The sequence below is a fragment of the Elgaria multicarinata genome, chromosome 23 (genome assembly GCF_023053635.1).
Source record: "Elgaria multicarinata webbii isolate HBS135686 ecotype San Diego chromosome 23, rElgMul1.1.pri, whole genome shotgun sequence".
Classification (NCBI taxonomy): Eukaryota; Metazoa; Chordata; class Lepidosauria; order Squamata; family Anguidae; genus Elgaria; species Elgaria multicarinata.
This window is the reverse complement of record NC_086193.1, coordinates 1,817,820-1,834,205: the sequence shown is the minus strand read 5'-3', so window position 1 is coordinate 1,834,205 and position 16,386 is coordinate 1,817,820. Positions and strand designations below refer to the sequence as shown.

The 16,386-nt window shown below is 46.6% G+C and overlaps 1 protein-coding gene across 3 annotated transcripts in view; it reads right to left on the bottom strand.

Moving 5' to 3' along the window:
• Positions 1 to 16,386, bottom strand: part of CERS4 (ceramide synthase 4) — a 50,302-nt gene that overhangs the window by 2,560 nt on the left and 31,356 nt on the right. For all 3 annotated transcript variants that reach the window (XM_063146895.1, XM_063146894.1, XM_063146893.1), the window contains exons 2-9: positions 12,233 to 12,406; positions 10,394 to 10,511; positions 9,520 to 9,638; positions 8,264 to 8,321; positions 7,922 to 7,972; positions 7,535 to 7,627; positions 5,839 to 5,967; positions 2,439 to 2,545 (exon numbers count right to left, since the gene is read on the bottom strand). In XM_063146895.1, the coding sequence (XP_063002965.1) occupies positions 2,439 to 2,545; positions 5,839 to 5,967; positions 7,535 to 7,627; positions 7,922 to 7,972; positions 8,264 to 8,321; positions 9,520 to 9,638; positions 10,394 to 10,511; positions 12,233 to 12,405 (848 nt within the window). In that variant the 5' untranslated portion in view covers position 12,406. The remainder of the gene's footprint in view (positions 1 to 2,438; positions 2,546 to 5,838; positions 5,968 to 7,534; positions 7,628 to 7,921; positions 7,973 to 8,263; positions 8,322 to 9,519; positions 9,639 to 10,393; positions 10,512 to 12,232; positions 12,407 to 16,386) is intronic.

Here is a 16,386-nt window from a genome sequence, read left to right as displayed (position 1 = left end):
ATTTTCCTTGATGCGTTAAAACACACTCGTACACACCTAAACCCACCCACTCTCCCCATGTATATGTTTTACATGGGCATTTTTCTAGTGTACGCATTTTTCGGACCTCTGGGTTGATGCTACCACAGGTTGCTTTTAATGCGTGGGTGTGGAATGGTTTTGGAGGTTACATTCTAATATACGTGTGTGGGTCCTGATGGGGAAAGCATGGCCTGGCTGAAAAAGATGTCCAACTGAGTCAGGACCCCTTTCCAAGGGTTGGTTGGGCCACTGAGTTTTCACCCCCCTCATTGTATGCAGTCTTTTGAGCCATGTGGTTTTCTATCAGGAGAAAGGCGATCATAGAATCATAGAATCATAGAATAGCAGAGTTGGAAGGGGCCTACAAGGCCATCTAGTCCAACTCCCTGCTCAATGCAGGAATCCACCCTAAAGTATCCCTGACAGAGGGTTGTCCAGCTGCCTCTTGAAGGCCTCTAGTGTGGGAGAGCCCACAACCTCCCTAGGTAATTGACTCCACCGTCGCACTGCTCTAACAGTCAGGAAGTTTTTCCTGATGTCCAGCCGGAATCTGGCTTCCTTTAACTTGAGCCCGTTATTCCATGTCCTGCACTCTGGGAGGATCGAGAAGAGATCCTGGCCCTCCTCTGTGTGACAACCTTTTAGGTATTTGAAGAGTGCTATCATGTCTCCCCTGCATCTTCTCTTCTCCAGGCTAAACATGCCCAGTTCTTTCAGTCTCTCTTCATAGGGCTTTGTTTCCAGACCCCTGATCATCCTGGTTGCCCTCCTCTGAACACGCTCCAGCTTGTCTGCGTCCTTCTTGAATTGTGGAGCCCAGAACTGGACGCAATACACAGTTTGTAATCAATCTACAGAACAAATTCTCATCGCTGGTACATATTCTTAAATCCCTTTAAAACAAATCCACCAGTGCAAAACCTCCACAATAACAATTAGGAAAGAAAAACAGAAAGAGAAAAAATGTCCAATGTTACCAGCACTGAAGTTCACAGTAGCATTTTACGTTTTTACAAAACTGCTTAAGAGCAAAATTTTTTACATAAATAGTTCAGAAGTGTATCACTCATACACAAAGGCAGGCGTATAGATGACATGCATAAGGTGTCTATCAAACATTCGTAATGAAGCATCTAATAAATAGGGCATCTATTAAACATTCGTGATAAGACATCCAATGATTTCACAATAAGGCGTCTAATAAATAATTTTATAATTAGACGCCTTATTATGAAATTATTTATTAGACGCCTTGTTATGAAATTATTGGATGTCTTATCATGAATGTTTAATACAGCCTTCCTCAACCTGGGGTGCGGAAGGCTGGTTTAATAGATGCCCTATTTATTAGATGCTTCATTATGAATGTTTGATAGACATCTATATGCCTGTCTTTGTGTATGAGTGATACACTTCTGAACTATTTATTTTAAAAAATTTGCTCTTAGGCAGTTTTGTAAAAACGTAAAATGCTACTGTGAACTTCAGTGCTGGTAACATTGGACATTTTTTTTCTCTTTCTGTTTTTCTTTCCTAATTGTTATTGTGGAGGTTTTGCACTGGCGGATTTGTTTTAAAGGGATTTAAGAATATGTACCAGCGGTGAGAATTTGTTCTGTAGATTGATTACAAACTGTATATATGTTGCATATATCACTCGTATCTCTAATATATTGCATCTGTTTTACATTTCTAAGTGAACATTTGTGGTTGAGTGTTATCACCCTAATTGTGCCTTTCTATCAGGAGGACAGAGAAATCCATTTTGGTAGATGGAGTTTGACACAATTTCCTAATTCTGCCCCCTCGGACTTTGTTTAGGTTCTCACTGCAACAGCACCTGACTCAATCTACAACGAGTCAGGCCAGGTTGTGGATTTTCCCCAGTGATTTCCATGTGTGTGTGTGTGTGGGGGGGGCGTTCTGACATATTCTGCAATTAACACATTTTCTCAGGACTTTGCGCAAATTCGGCCATCCGCCGCATAAACTGCTGAGAAATATGAGCAAATTGCTCAAGGACTCAGGCAAACTGCTCAGAAATTTGCACAAAATTGCGCAAAAGAGTTCTCGGAGTTTGGGGAATAGCTTGGTGCTCGGCGCACAAACACAAATTCCACTGTATGCGCTGCACAACTCCGTTGAGTCAATTAAAAAACCGATTCCCCAGCAATGGGCATCCCTAGTTTCCTAGCAACAGTAGGGTGTGTCTAATGTGTCTACAGTCACTCTTTTTCCCTCTGATGGCCGTTGCATCATTCTGCCCCACACATTGAGATCGGGGGCAGCGAAGATGTACGGAACCGTTTCCATCACAGGGGCAGGCTTGCGTTCCGCTCCCCGCTGGAAACCACTGGATTATTGCAGAGCAAAATCACCCCTAAGGAGCAAAATCAAATCCCGGAGACGAAACTTACTTGTAGGGGAAAATCACCAGGCGAGTGAACAGGAAAACGGCCGAGAAAGCCAAAAACAGACAGTTACAAGTTTGCCGCCACTTCAGGTAGTTGAAAATCTTCGTGGGCTGGGAGAAAAAAGAAAATCAAAATAATAAAGGAGAGAGTTGCACAGGCATGGCCGTAACAAAGCTCATTAGAATTCATCAGTCGTTAAATCATCCCTCCTGCCTTCGCAGACGGCGGCAATCCAGAGAGAGGATTTAAGGAGCAATTCAGGGGCAATTCAGTACTATCACCTGCACCTTAATCACTTAACCTTAGCCGAGATTGATGACAAGCGATATGATATGATAGAAGCAGTGTTCTGGAAAAAAAAACCCACCTCTAGACCAGGGGCGTTGACCACTTTCAGGCCCAGGGCCGAATTCAATTCACGCAGGAGCTGCTGTCCAGGGATGGGCGTGGCCAATGGCAAAAGGGGCGAGGCTAAACATATCAAAACCACCAGCATGTTGTAGCTTGAAGCTCTTGCCGTCAATTACTAAGACACTGTCACATTTCCCAAAACCTCCCGCCTTATTGGGAGACGATAAAGAGGTCTGCCATGTAATGAACATCTCTCCCCACCTGAAGAGAGTCCAACGTCTAGGAAATTTCCTCTAGGCAAAACTAGGCGAGACAACTGTCCTTTCAAGAAAAAGGGAAAGCCGTTCCCCAGAACACTTTAACTTCAAGGAGGCTGGCTCTGAAGAAGCTGTTGGTGAGAAGCTAGCCGGGCTGACTTTCTCTCACCTTCCTTTAGCTCCGCCCGTTTGAGTCTGTGGCAGATTCCGGGATCAGCCATCCCTGAAGTGCCCCCCCCCCTCTGAAGAATACTGACTTCCCACAGATGGTGTGTGGTTAACATTTTCAGTGATAAGGTCTGGCGAAGGTTCATTCCCAGCTGGTGACGAGCCCATGAGAATCACCTCCCACACCTCCCATGTAGGCCAGTACATTTCTGGGAATGTCTCTTCTGCTTCAGAATCTGAATCTGATGGATTGCCAGAAACTCCTTCCCCGCAGCCTAAGGGGAACAGGCCTAATCACGACACCTATCCCCCATGAATTTGTCTAATTGTCATGGCTAACCCTACTGCCCCTGTTTGGGGAAAAGGTGTTTCAGGTAATCAATCAGAATCAGATTTGGAACTAGGGGAGGAGGCGCCAGACACCAGCCAGCCTGAACCAGTAGGGGAGGAAGCTCTCACAGGCGATGCTCCAGCTGGGAGTCAGCCCTCTCCAGAGCTTATCTCCTCAAGGCCAAATCCTACACACTCCGTGGGAAGTGAACTTTCTTCCGGAAGTGAGCGTCCCGACAAGCTAGCTGATGCTAGGGTCCGCCGGAAGCTGAAACGCACGGCACGGAAGGAAGGTGTGAGAAAGTCGGTTTGATTACGCCAGAACTTGCCTCCGCACCAGGCGCTCTGAAGTTACGGGCATTTGGGAAGGGGCTTCCTATTCTTTCTTGAGCGGACAATTGTCTTGCTTAGTTTGCATAGTTTCGCCTAGAGGGAAGTTTCCAAGAGATTAGGCTCCCCTCAGGTAGAAGAGACGTTTGTTGCTTAATAAAAGCTTTGCGATTACTTAGCAAGCCTCGTCATTTGCCTCCCATCGAAAGCAGGAGTCTTCTGAGAAACACGACAGTAATCCTCATTTAAAGCTAAGTAACCCACCACATCCAGAGAGTAGCCAGTTTGGGGAACGCTGGAATTGTTCTTCACACACAACACACAATTAATTACCGTTAGAAGAGGTATTGATTATTCAGGATGCCAAATTTAGGTGAAACATTGGTCCAATTCCACAGAGCTCTTCTGTTCTTTTAAGATGGGGATGGAAGGTGGAAGTTGCAGCTTGTGCAAAATGCGGCGGCCAGATTGATAGCTGGTGCCAGGAGGTCTGAGCATATAACATCGATTCTGGCCCGCTTGCATTGGCTGCCTATACATTTCCGAGCCCAATTCAAGGTGCTGGTTTTAACCTATAAAGCCCTACATGGCTTGGGACCGCAATACCTGATGGAACGCTTCTCCCGACATGAACCCACCCGTACCCTGCGCTCAACATCTAAGGACCTCCTCCGGGTGCCTACTCCGAAGGAAGCTCAGAGGATGGCAGCAAGGGAGAGGGCCTTTTCAGTGGTGGCCCCTCAATTATGGAATGATCTCCCCGATGAGGCTCGCATGGCGCCAACGTTGTTATCTTTCAGGCACCAGGTCAAGACTTTCCTCTTCTCCCAGGCATTTAACGGCATCGAACAACGCTAAGTTTGTTTTTTAACGGACCCCAGAATTGCTGTTTTAAATGGATGCTGCTGTTTTTATACTGTTGTTTTTATGTCTCTGATGGTTTTTAAATTTTGTATATTTTTGATGTTTACTGTGTGTGTGTTTTTGGCTTTTGTGAACCGCCCAGAGAGCTTCGGCAGTGGGGCGGTATAGAAATGTAATTAAATAAATAAATAAATAAATAAATAATATCTATGGCCTTAGCTAGACCTAAGGATTATCCCAGGCAAATGGAGAGGTGGTCCCTGCCTGCTCCCGGTATCATAGAATCATAGAATAGCAGAGTTGGAAGGGACAGTTGAACTGCAGACAGACCTTTTCAAATAGTTTCCTCGTTTGACTTCTTTACTGTGAGTTTGAGCTGTTTGTGTGTTGCTATTTGGGAGCCTTGTTTTAATGATGGCCTATGGCTGTTTTTCATCATTTGCATATACGTATATTCTTGCACCACCACCACCCGATCTTGAAATACAGGCAAGAAATGTATGAAATACATAAATACACAGTATACTTCTTAGGAGGGGTGTGCAAAGTGGGTCTTCTCTGCCTCAAAATTTGATCTGGAGCTCGGTCGAGGTATTCCTCTGCCTTGATTTCCGGGCGGGTCCCTCTGTCTGCCTTGTCGAATTACCCACCGAAGAGATGTTTCCTTAGTTTTAAAGATCAACGCATGAAAACTGGCACTGTGACAGCTCTTAAAGAGGCACGTCAATTTTAGAGCAGATCCCTGCATTCAGTGATTTATAGGGATGTTTTTAAAGTCTGAGCTCAAATGTCCTCATAGAATCATAGAATCATAGAATAGGAGAGTTGGAAGGGGCCTTTAAGGCCTTCAAGTCCAACCCCCTGCTCAAGGCAGGAATCCACCCTAAAGCATCCCTGACAGATGGTTGTCCAGCTGCCTCTTGAAGGCCTCTAGTGTGGGAGAGCCCACCACCTCCCTAGGTCACTGGTTCCATTGTCATACTGCTTTATCCCCTGTGTGTCATTTGGATGTACAGGGATGATCCCAGGACAATCCCGGGATATAGGCCTGGTCTAGCCATGGCCTTTGTCAGCTCCTCTGGGTTACCGGGGGCACCACGTACCTCCAGGAAGCAGTCTGAAGCATCATGTATGATCAAGACCAGGGTGCCGATCCGGATGTAGTTGGCGCAGTACGAGAAGCTGATCAGGAAGATGGTGATGGCGTGATGGAGAATCTGTTCGTGGAAGTCCTACAGTGGCGAGAAAGGAAGTGGCTGTAGAGGTGACCGGGAACGCAAAGCGAGCTTGGGCAAAAGGGTTTTTCTATAAGTCCTGAGTGGGAAAAGCTGTGAAAGTTCCTCTGATATAGGCTGGGCAAAGAACTTGTAGGCAAGAGGCATAAAAGCCCGGTTCAAAGGAAATGAAAGCTTTACGAGCCTCTGAATTCTTCACCGGCTCGGATCAAAATCCGAGCCAGAGAAGAATTCCTGGCTTGACTCCATTACGCCCAGTGGTGCTGAAAATTCCATTCCGATTAAGCCTGACGAGATCTTGCAGTGTTTCCGTTCCGGTAAGCGGCGGTGGACTGTAGCGGAGTATTTTTCCTGATTCTGGAACTGGTTTGCGCATTTTTCTGGGTCCCGCCATTTGCGCAAATGTCAATGTGTGCAAATTGGAGAGTTTGTTTCACGGGGGTGGGGGGGGTGGGGGGTCTCGAAATGTGCACAATTGGGGTTGTAACTTCTGTTCCAATTTTTTAAAAAATTGGTGATCTTGCTCAAAACAAAGAAAAAAACCTGTCCTTGGGATAGGAATATTTGGTTATTGGCAGTAGCAAACTGTAATATCTATTCCGTGGTATTGGCAAGGTAAAACATCTAGGAATATTTTGTGTACTATTCTGGAATTTCTCATTGCACTTTTGTTGACAGCAAATGTGAAAATAAGAACAGTTGAGACTTACATAGTTTTGCTAAAGGAATGTAATTTAATTTCCGAGTGTTGTTCCTGTTTCTATTTTAACTTGTGTATTTTAAAAATTGTTATAGCTCCTGACGAAGGACAATCAGTCCGAAACGTTGAGCAGAACATGTTTGGACATTAACCAATAAAACAACTTTTATATGATTTCTGAAGCACCAGAGGTTGCCTCTTTTCAACGCTTCCTGTAACTTGAGCCCGTTATTCCGTGTCCTGCACTCTGGGAGGATCAAGAAGAGATCCTGGCCCTCCTCTGTGTGACAACCTTTCAAGTATTTGAAGAGTGCTCTCATGTCTCCCCTCCATCTTCTCTTCTCCAGGCTAAACCTGCCCAGTTCTTTCAGTCTCTCTTCATAGGGCTTTGTTTCCAGACCCCTGATCATCCTGGTTGCCCTCCTCTGAACACGCTCCAGCTTGTCTGCGTCCTTCTTGAATTGTGGAGCCCAGAACTGGACGCCATACTCTAGATGAGGCCTAACCAGGGCTAAATAGAGAGGAACCAGGACCTCACGTGATTTGGAAGCTCTACTTTTATTAATGCAGCCCAAAATATTATTATTATTATTATTATTATTATTATTATTATTATTATTATTATTTTCCTCCTCCTCCTCCTCCTCCTCCTCCTCCTCCTCCAGAAGAGAAATAAATGATGTCCCCTGACCCTCAAAACATTCCAGACCCTAGCAACAGACTCCAGTGAGGAGGAGGGTCCTGCTGGCAACAGGTTCCTGAGTGTGAGCTCCCTTGGTAGAGGAACGGGGTCACGTCTCATCCCAAATCCAGGGATGAGTCTTGCTCAGCCCCGGTGGAACGCTGCCCAGGCCTGCCACTCACCTTCCGCTTGATGTCAAAAGGCAAGGTGAAGACCAAAGACCAGTAGAAGGACAGCTCCAGCATGTAGTAGGCAAAGATGGAGGGCAGGAGCGGCTGCAAAGCCAGAGAAATGCAAATGGTAAAACCCCAAATAGCGATGTCATCGTGATAGAGATGGACATGTAGGAATCTCTCTCTCTCTCTCTCTCTCATCTCTCTCTCTCTCTCTCTCTCTCTCTCTCTCTCTCTCTCTCTCTATCTATCATAAAAACCTTTAAGGGCTACATTTTTTTAATATTTGGAAAGGCTGACAGCGTGTCATTTTCACATCATTTCTGCATGTGCTCCCATGTGACTTGCACACACCTTTCCACGGATCGCCTTTCACGGTTCTCGGTTGCTACTCACCTGCTGTGGGTAGCCGACCCAACACTCCCGGTGGTCCCAGAACCAGGGTTTCTACAAAGGGAGACAATTCCTTAAGAGTAAGGAAGGCTGGATTGGGGCCTGGACCTACGTTTCCCCGCCCCTGTCCTAGTGGTACAGAGGTACAACGGCCCGTGACGCCTTGCTAGCGGTGACCTCTGCTGGACTGACGCCTCCCATTCCCTTGCTCCCAAATTCCTCCAACCCAAAACGGGAACAGCCAATGGGACGGCGCGGGGATTGTGTAGCTGTCGAATGCGCAACGCGTCCAGCTGCCTTTTCTTGGCGATGACCTACGAAACCGAGAAGGGACTTGATACTCACGTCGTAGAGGACGGCCAGGCCCATGCTGAAGGAAGTGAAGTAAAAAGTAAATCGCCAGCTGTGCAGAGAAAGATAGAGAAAAGGTCAGGATGCAGCCAGCAGATGGGATTGCAGTCATCGAATCCTAGAGCTGGAAGGGAACTCAAAAGGTCATACAGTCCACCCCTCTGCTGAGTACAGGAGATCCACCGGAGTTCATATATTTCTTTCATTTATTTATCTATTTATTTATTATATTTCTAATCCGCCCAGGAATTTTCATTCTCTGGGCAGATTACACACAGTAAGAAAATAAATAAATCCTAATAACTAATGTTTTTTAATCATAGAATCACAGAATCATAGAATAGCAGAGTTGGAAGGGGCCTACAAGGCCATCTAGTCCAACCCCCTGCTCAATGCAGGAATCCACCCTAAAGCATCCCTGACAGATGCTTGTCCAGCTGCCTCTTGAAGACCTCTAGTGTGGGAGAGCCCACAACCTTCCAAGGTCACTGGTTCTATTATCGTACTGCTCTAACAGTCAGGAAGTTTTTCCTGATGTCCAGCCGGAATCTGGCTTCCTTTAACTTGAGCCCGTTATTCCGTGTCCTGCACTCTGGGAGGATCGAGAAGAGATCCTGGCCCTCCTCTGTGTGACAACCTTTTAAGTATTTGAAGACTGCTATCATGTCTCCCCTCAATCTTCTCTTCTCCAGGCTAAACATGCCCAGTTCTTTCAGTTTGTAATGTTTGCAATAGGTTTGAATGTTTGCCATAAAATAAATCATAACGTTTTAGTGTTCACAGTGATCTGTTTTGTAAAGTAACCTGTATTTAAAAATAATAATAAATGTATTAATATATAAAGGGTTCAATATTTGGACCCCTCTTGTAAATTTCCTTCGGGTTACGATGTCACGCACTTGGACACCTTCTCAGTTAATCATCATCAGCGTTGCCATCGTCCTCATCATCCCAACAGTTAAAAATATAAAACAGAATGTAAATATTCGAAAGAGTCAGATACAGCCCAACGCAAAACAAGAGCCAGCGCAGGAATCGAGTTTGCTGACACCTCCTTGCATTTTTGCTTGCCAATTTTTCAAAAATCGGCATGTATGTTTTGATTCAAGTACTCAGTTACGACATTTGCAGGATTTCGAGAGAGAACGGAGTTTCTGTTAGCATCTTGGTCCCGCGCGGGGTGAAATCAGGTAAGTTGGCATCGGAACGCAACCCGAGCACCTTTGATCCCACCCCGCTGTCTCCGTCACCTGGCTTCACAGAACTTCTTGGTCAAGCTGGGTCGATCCTTGTTCCACTGATACCGGAACCATCTCTCCACTTGCCTAGGCTGTAAGTCGCACCGCTTGGCAAGGGCGTTGAGCTCCTCCTGGAAAACAGAGCACGGCCCCTGGGTGAGGCACGCCAGACCCCAAGCTCACAAACCGCCGTCTTGCGAAAACAGGTGGCGGGGAGGTGAAGAAAACCCCCTTTCAGCTCGGTGGCTTTTACCTTTTTCAAGACAAATCATTCACGCGATTGCTAATGGTAAAAGGTTGCTCAACGCGACGGCGTGCTCTCTGGCGAGATTATCCGCGCGCAGAAAATTGGCAGGGCAGGGCAGAGCGTAGGCTGGGACCCTGACGTGTTAGCTTTCTGCCTGCAGGGAGTCTGGGAATTTGTGAATTTTTTCTGGGCGGGAAATGCCCTCCTGCAAATCTTCAATGGTACAGCCCTGGCCCCAGTTCACTGCTTCCCAGAAAACTAGGCCTCCAAATGATGAGGGCGATGAGTCATCTCTTATACCAAGAACAGTTTCTATTTATAAGACAACCGGCAGCAAGAGTCCCGAGGATTATGAACCCACAGAAATGAGCAAAAGCGTGTTAGTCATTCTTTAGCTGCAGCTGCAGGATGTGATTCGGATGCCAAGCCTGTTAACTTATGTAACCCCCTGCTGCAGGACTGCTGCAAAATAGGCAACTCAACCTAGGTGGCTTTAAAAGGAAAAGGGTTTAGGGGGAGGGGAAACACTGGCTGGGAATGATGGGCATTGTTGTCTGAGACATTTAAGCGTGCCGGGTAAGGAAAGGCCATGCCGAGACTGAATGGTTTTTAGCACACGTGCGGGCGAGAAAAACTCACCGCTTTGGGGGCTCTCCTGTGCATGGTGTAAAAAGCTTCCAGGATGGGATTCGGAGCAGCTTTCCTCCGCACTTTTTCCCTCAGCCCCATCTTCCTGCTCAGGGGTATGGCGACGTTCCTGCGAGGGAGAGAAACAACGGATCGGAGAAACAGAGTAGTCAGGGAGTGGGCTGGCACAGCTGCTAAAAAAACACCAATTTTGGGGGGGGGGGAAAGACTGTGGCCATCTCAGACACCCCGGAGGGCAGGATGGGGACCCTAGGAGATCTGGAATTGGGGGCCCATGTTCTTTAAAAAAAGAAAAGAAAAATCTGACCTGAATTTGACTCAATCTGCACATGTTGGGTGAAACCCACCGTAAATCCTACGCAGCGTTAGACTATTGAAACGAATGGGACTTTCCTGACTAACCAAAATCCCATTCATTTCAATGGGTCTACTAAGCAGTACTTAAGGTGGATTTTAGCTGTTGGGAAATCCTACATATATATATATATATATATATATATATATATATATATATATATATACCACACCTACACGTTTACCAAACGTTGGCATATAAATATAATAATATAAATGCTGGTATGTAAATATAATGGGAAAAACGTCCCGATGGCAAGACCTGTACGACAGCGGCACCTACTGTACGACAGCGGTACCTATGGCAGCTGTGGGTTCTCCAACTCTAGAGGCTTTTAAAAAGAGGTTGGAGAGCCACTTCTCATGGGTGGTTGAATTGGGGGTCCGTGGCAGCATTCACATATTCACCATTCATTTCTGGAGTCCACTGACAACGAATTCCTACCAGAATCAGAGAATCAGAGAATCGCAGAGTTGGAAGGGGCCTACAAGGCCGTCGAGTCCAACCCCCTGCTCAATGCAAGAATCCACCCTAAAGTAAAATATAACATCCCTGACTAGCTTCAGAGATTCCTTCCCTGCACCTAATCCTGAAAACTCATGGAGAAGGAATCCTTTTGAATGTGATGTACAACCCTGTTTGCAGAAGAGCGAGATGCACTTGTTGACGTGACTTGTGACGGTTCACTGAAATCATTCTTCAAAGAATATAGACCGGACCAATTCTGGGTGGCGTTTTTTTCCTGGTTATAAAAGTTAGGTGAAAAGGCTTTGAAACACCGAGTTCCCTTTTGTTCCACATATCTTTGTGAACAAACATTTTCGACATTTTTTTTTTTTTTTAATGTGAAGGACAAGCCTAGAAATCGGCTCGACGTTGATCCAGATTTGAGATTAAAAGGAGGAAATATGGAACCGGATGTGGAAGGGATTGTTCGGGAAAAAAAGAGGCACGATTTCTCCCATCACATTTAGGTTTAGTCGCTGCTAGACAGGTCATAATTTGTTCAATTGTAAACTAGAGGTTAGTCAAATTAAATTCGTCTTTATATTCCTAAATTTGTCATTTTTGCGTGGTAATATCACAAATTTTATGGTCTGTTTTTTAGTATCCCTAAAATCCTTTGCTTATTAGGGGTTACCCCTTATTTTCTCCCAAAAATTGCTTCGCACAGGTAACTACCATAGAGATAACAAATTTTTCAAAAGGAGGGGGTCCATGGCTTGGCACTTGGAAAACAAGAACCACTGGATTAGGTAATCTTTGTGGTCACCTTCCAACTCAACAATTCTATATTCATTTTAGTACTCTCTAAAATGAGAGAGTACTAAAGTACTCTGAGAGTACTCTGAGAGAGGGAGAGAGGGAGAACCGAAATGAAATTTCCTCTGGCCCCTAGCCACTGGGATTTGACTTGGGTGCGAAAAACAACCACAAAACGTGCGGCTTTTTGCCTTGGTTCTTGATGAACGTACCTTTCGAAGACGAACCGGACCGCGATGAGCAGAAGAGCCAAGGGGATGCTGAGCAGCAGGTGCCGGGGCTGTGGGTAGCGGATCTCCTCGGTTTCCTTCATGTCCTCCCAGGTGATCCCCGGTGGCAGCCAATATTCGTGGGCCCATATCCACTCGTTCCACGGAAGCATCATACTGGGTAGCGAGGGGAGAAAAGAGACGGATTTGAAATGAGGCAGCCTCTCCTTCATGGGTGATACAGAAAAGAGGAGCAAAGTTGGCACTCTTATAACGGCTGTTTAGCCTCTCCTTCACGGGTGATTGTCGCAGAACCCGAAACCACGGGTTCCTGTGGTTCGCTGAGTGGTGGTCAAAGACTCTCAAGACACAATTTCTCTCTCCTTAGAAGGTTTATTACAAGCAGCGCTGCAGGGTGGCCGTTTGAGGAACTGCCCAGCAATTTCAGGAAATGTTAGCATTTTTATAGGATCAGGTCCCCTCAGATACAATGGCAGAACTTTCTTGCCAATCATAATACACCAAATCATCATATAGAATACAGCTCAGCAACACAACAACCAATGAAATAGCAAAGCGCCTAGGCATATGCAGAGTTCAGGTACTTCTCTGACTAAAACACCATAATGGGTATTGTAATAGCTACAGGAACTACATCTCCATCTGTTTCTTAGTTGTGGTTAGCTTGCCTTACAAAATGTACTACAACGGTTTAACTATCTTGTGACACGTTATTTCAACAGCAGCTAGTGCAGCAAGTGTAACATTAAAATAAGCAAGAAGATATAAACTTTATGATGTATGTGTTATAAAGCTAGTTTTCTTAGATCTGTGGGCATTAGGTAAAAGAACCAGTTTAATTTCCGCAACAGTGATACAGAAAAGAGGAGCAAAGTTGGCACTCTGATAACGGCTGTGTAGCACAGAGGTAGCCAATATGCCACGGGACTAGAAGGAAACCAGAAAAACTGGAACAGATATTTAAAAAGCCACCCCAAGATAGAAAACGTCCCTGGCTGATGCCTTTCCACCTGTCACCAAGCCAGGAATTTGGATGGATTGGTTCACGGCATTGCTTTCTTGCGGCATCTGGCATTCGTACTTCAATCAACTCCCTCCCCACCCCATCCTGCAGCCTTAGTGCTGTTTTTACAAGTGCAGCGGAACAGCTTGTGACTGGCAGGCAGGAGATCCCAACTTTAATTCCGTCATTTAGGGTTGGGAAAGAGCTCTGCCCAAGATCCTGTCCGCATCGATAGGAGCAGGCTGAATCCGGGTCAGTCCAATCGAGCCTCCCTATAAAGGAGCACTCTACCTCTGACCATCAAAGGCCACTTTTCACCATGGCTGTCGAGTTTGTCCAGCTGCGGCCACAGTCCCGCATGCATTCGTTAGTTCCATCTCGTCTGGACTACTGCAATGAGCTTCATGTGGGGCTGCCCTTGAAGAGCATTATGAAATTTGGATCAGTGAGAGATGCTGCATCTAACATCTCTTCTAAGGTGAAGTTCTGGGAGGCTGTTATTTTATCAGCTACATCAGATTCATTTGTGGGTGTTTTTAGTGAAATTCAAAGTTTTGGTTATTCCCTTGAAAGTCCCTAAACAGCTTAGGCCCTAGCTACCAGAAGGAGCTAGCTACTTCTGAAATTCCCTGTCCCAAGATCAGCCTTCCCCAACCTGTGACTTGCAGAACAAACTACAATTCCTATTAGCCCTGGCCATCATGCTGGCCAATGCTGGTGAGGAATCGCAGGCCATACAATCCGAGAATCCCACTTCTGCCACCTGTAATGGATGCCTCCTTAAAGTGGCTTCTCCACCCAGATGCTCTGACCTGGGTTTCTCTGACTTGCTGCCCTCCAGTTGGACTGCAACTCCTGTCATTCATCGCCAGCATGATGACCTGGGGAAGATGGGTGTTGTAGTCCAAACACATCTGGAGGTCGTGATGGGGAAGGATTTTTTAGGTTCTCTTCTGCTGGCAACTGCAGACAGACCTTTTCAAATAGTTTCAGCGTTTGACTTCTTTATGATGAGTTTGAGAAGTTTGTGTGTTGCTATTTGGAAGCCTGGTACCCTTGTTTTAATGATGGCCTATGGCTGTTTTTCATCATTTGCTTACATGTATATTTTAGCCCCACCCCAAGAAGATGGACAAGAAATGTATGAAATAAATAAATAAATAGTATACTTTTTAGGAGGGGTGTGCAAAGTGGGTCTTTTCTAGGGCTATGCAGGGACCCCCGGATCCATCTTGGAAGCCCATCCAGAGCCCCTGAATCAGCTCCAATCCATGCCGGAGCTGCCTCAGGGGTTCCCAATCTGTCAAGGCGCCAAAGCCGAGGTGAAATTCGGACCCTCTGAGGCGTCTTGTAGTTTTCTGAGTGCTGCTTGTGCAGCTAGCACCCAGAAAACTCTCCCCATTTACCTGGTGCATGTACAGCTGAGGCAACAGGTGAGCCCCCGCCCCCTTCCCTGCATCCGCCATCCACCACCAGCTTGTGTCGAGAAGAGATCCTGGCCCTCCTCTGTGTGACAACCTTTCAAGTATTTGAAGAGTGCTACCATGTCTCCCTTCAATCTTCTCTTCTCCAGGCTAAACCTGCCCATTTCTTTCAGTCTCTCTTCATAGGGCTTTGTTTCCAGACCCCTGATCATCCTGGTTGCCCTCCTCTGAACATGCTCCAGCTTGTCTGCGTCCTTCTTGAATTGTGGAGCCCAGAACTGGACGCAATACTCTAGACGAGGCCCAACCAGGGCCGAATAGAGAAGAACCAGGACCTCACGTGATTTGGAAGCTCTACTTCTATTCATGCAGCCCAAAATAGCATTGGCCTTTCTTGCAGCCATATCGCACTGTTGGCTCCTATTCAGCTTGTGATCTACAACAATTCCAAGATCCTTCTCGTTTGTAGTATTGCTGAGCCGAGTATCCCCCATCTTGTAACTGTGCATTTGGTTTCTATTTCCTAAATGTAGAACTTGGCATTTATCCCTTCTATGCCAGGGTTCCCCAAGCCCCACCCCCAGGGGCTTTGGACTACAACTCCCATCAGCCCTGGGCATTGGCCATCCTGGCTGGGGTGAAAAGAGTTGTAGTCCAAATCATCCAGAGTTGCCTCTCCTGGGCTACATTGTGGATCTAGGGCTGGAGAGACCCAGGTTCAGGTCCCCCGCTTATCCACGAAGCTCGCCGGGTGATTTGGACTAGATAGATCCTTGGTTTGATCCATCAGGGCTCTTCTAATGTTCTAAATTCTGGAAACTAACAAAAAAATGCCCACAGAATCCATGCAACTCAGAAAACGCTGGTCTGTTGCAGAATCCACGGGTGGAATTTGTAGAAATCCATAGTTATCCGAATGCGTTTGGGGTTTCTTGACATCCCAAGTGCAGCCACGCTGCAGCATTTCGTTGCAGTCAGGTCTCACTCGTTCCCTCCACAGTGCCAGGGGAAAACACTGTACTGGAGCTGTTTTGAGTTGTGGTGGGGCGTCTTTTCACTGCCTGTACGTGGTCGGACCTGATGGAGTGAGCGGTTAGGATTTGCAAGGAGAGGATTGATTTTCGGGGAAGTAATTGAACTGTTGGACGCAGGCCCTGGAAGCGGCAGGTGACGAACAGAACGCGAGGAGCCCAGAGGAAGGGCAGAGTGCCAGCCTTCGCCATTTTACATTCTGCCGTCATCCTGGTGGGTGTCGTTGGCTGAGGAGGGAACAACACCCACCCACCCCCGGAGAGACATGCAAAACGGGGAAATGGCGCCCTAGGTCGAAATCCAGACCACTCAGACAGAGGCTTGCTGGATCTGACCCAAAAGCCCATCCGCCAAGCCAAGGCAGGGCGCACCTCAGTGCGTTAAAGGTTCTGGCCCGAGGCCCGTACCACACGGATCTGAACCAAATTCGTACCTGCTCACAGGTACGTGCAGGCACATGTTTAGAAAGTATCCCTCTTTGCTCCATAATTGTCAATCAACAGACAACCTCCCTGGACCAGGAGAGTCCAAGTAGCTGTTGATCAATGCATCGAGCCCCAGACTATAGTGGGAAGGAAGAAAGGAAAGGAACCACTCGTGCAAGCACTGAGTCATTACTGTCTCTTGGAGGGACGGCAGCTTTCGCTGATGTTTCCTTGGCAGGCCTTCTAGCGGGG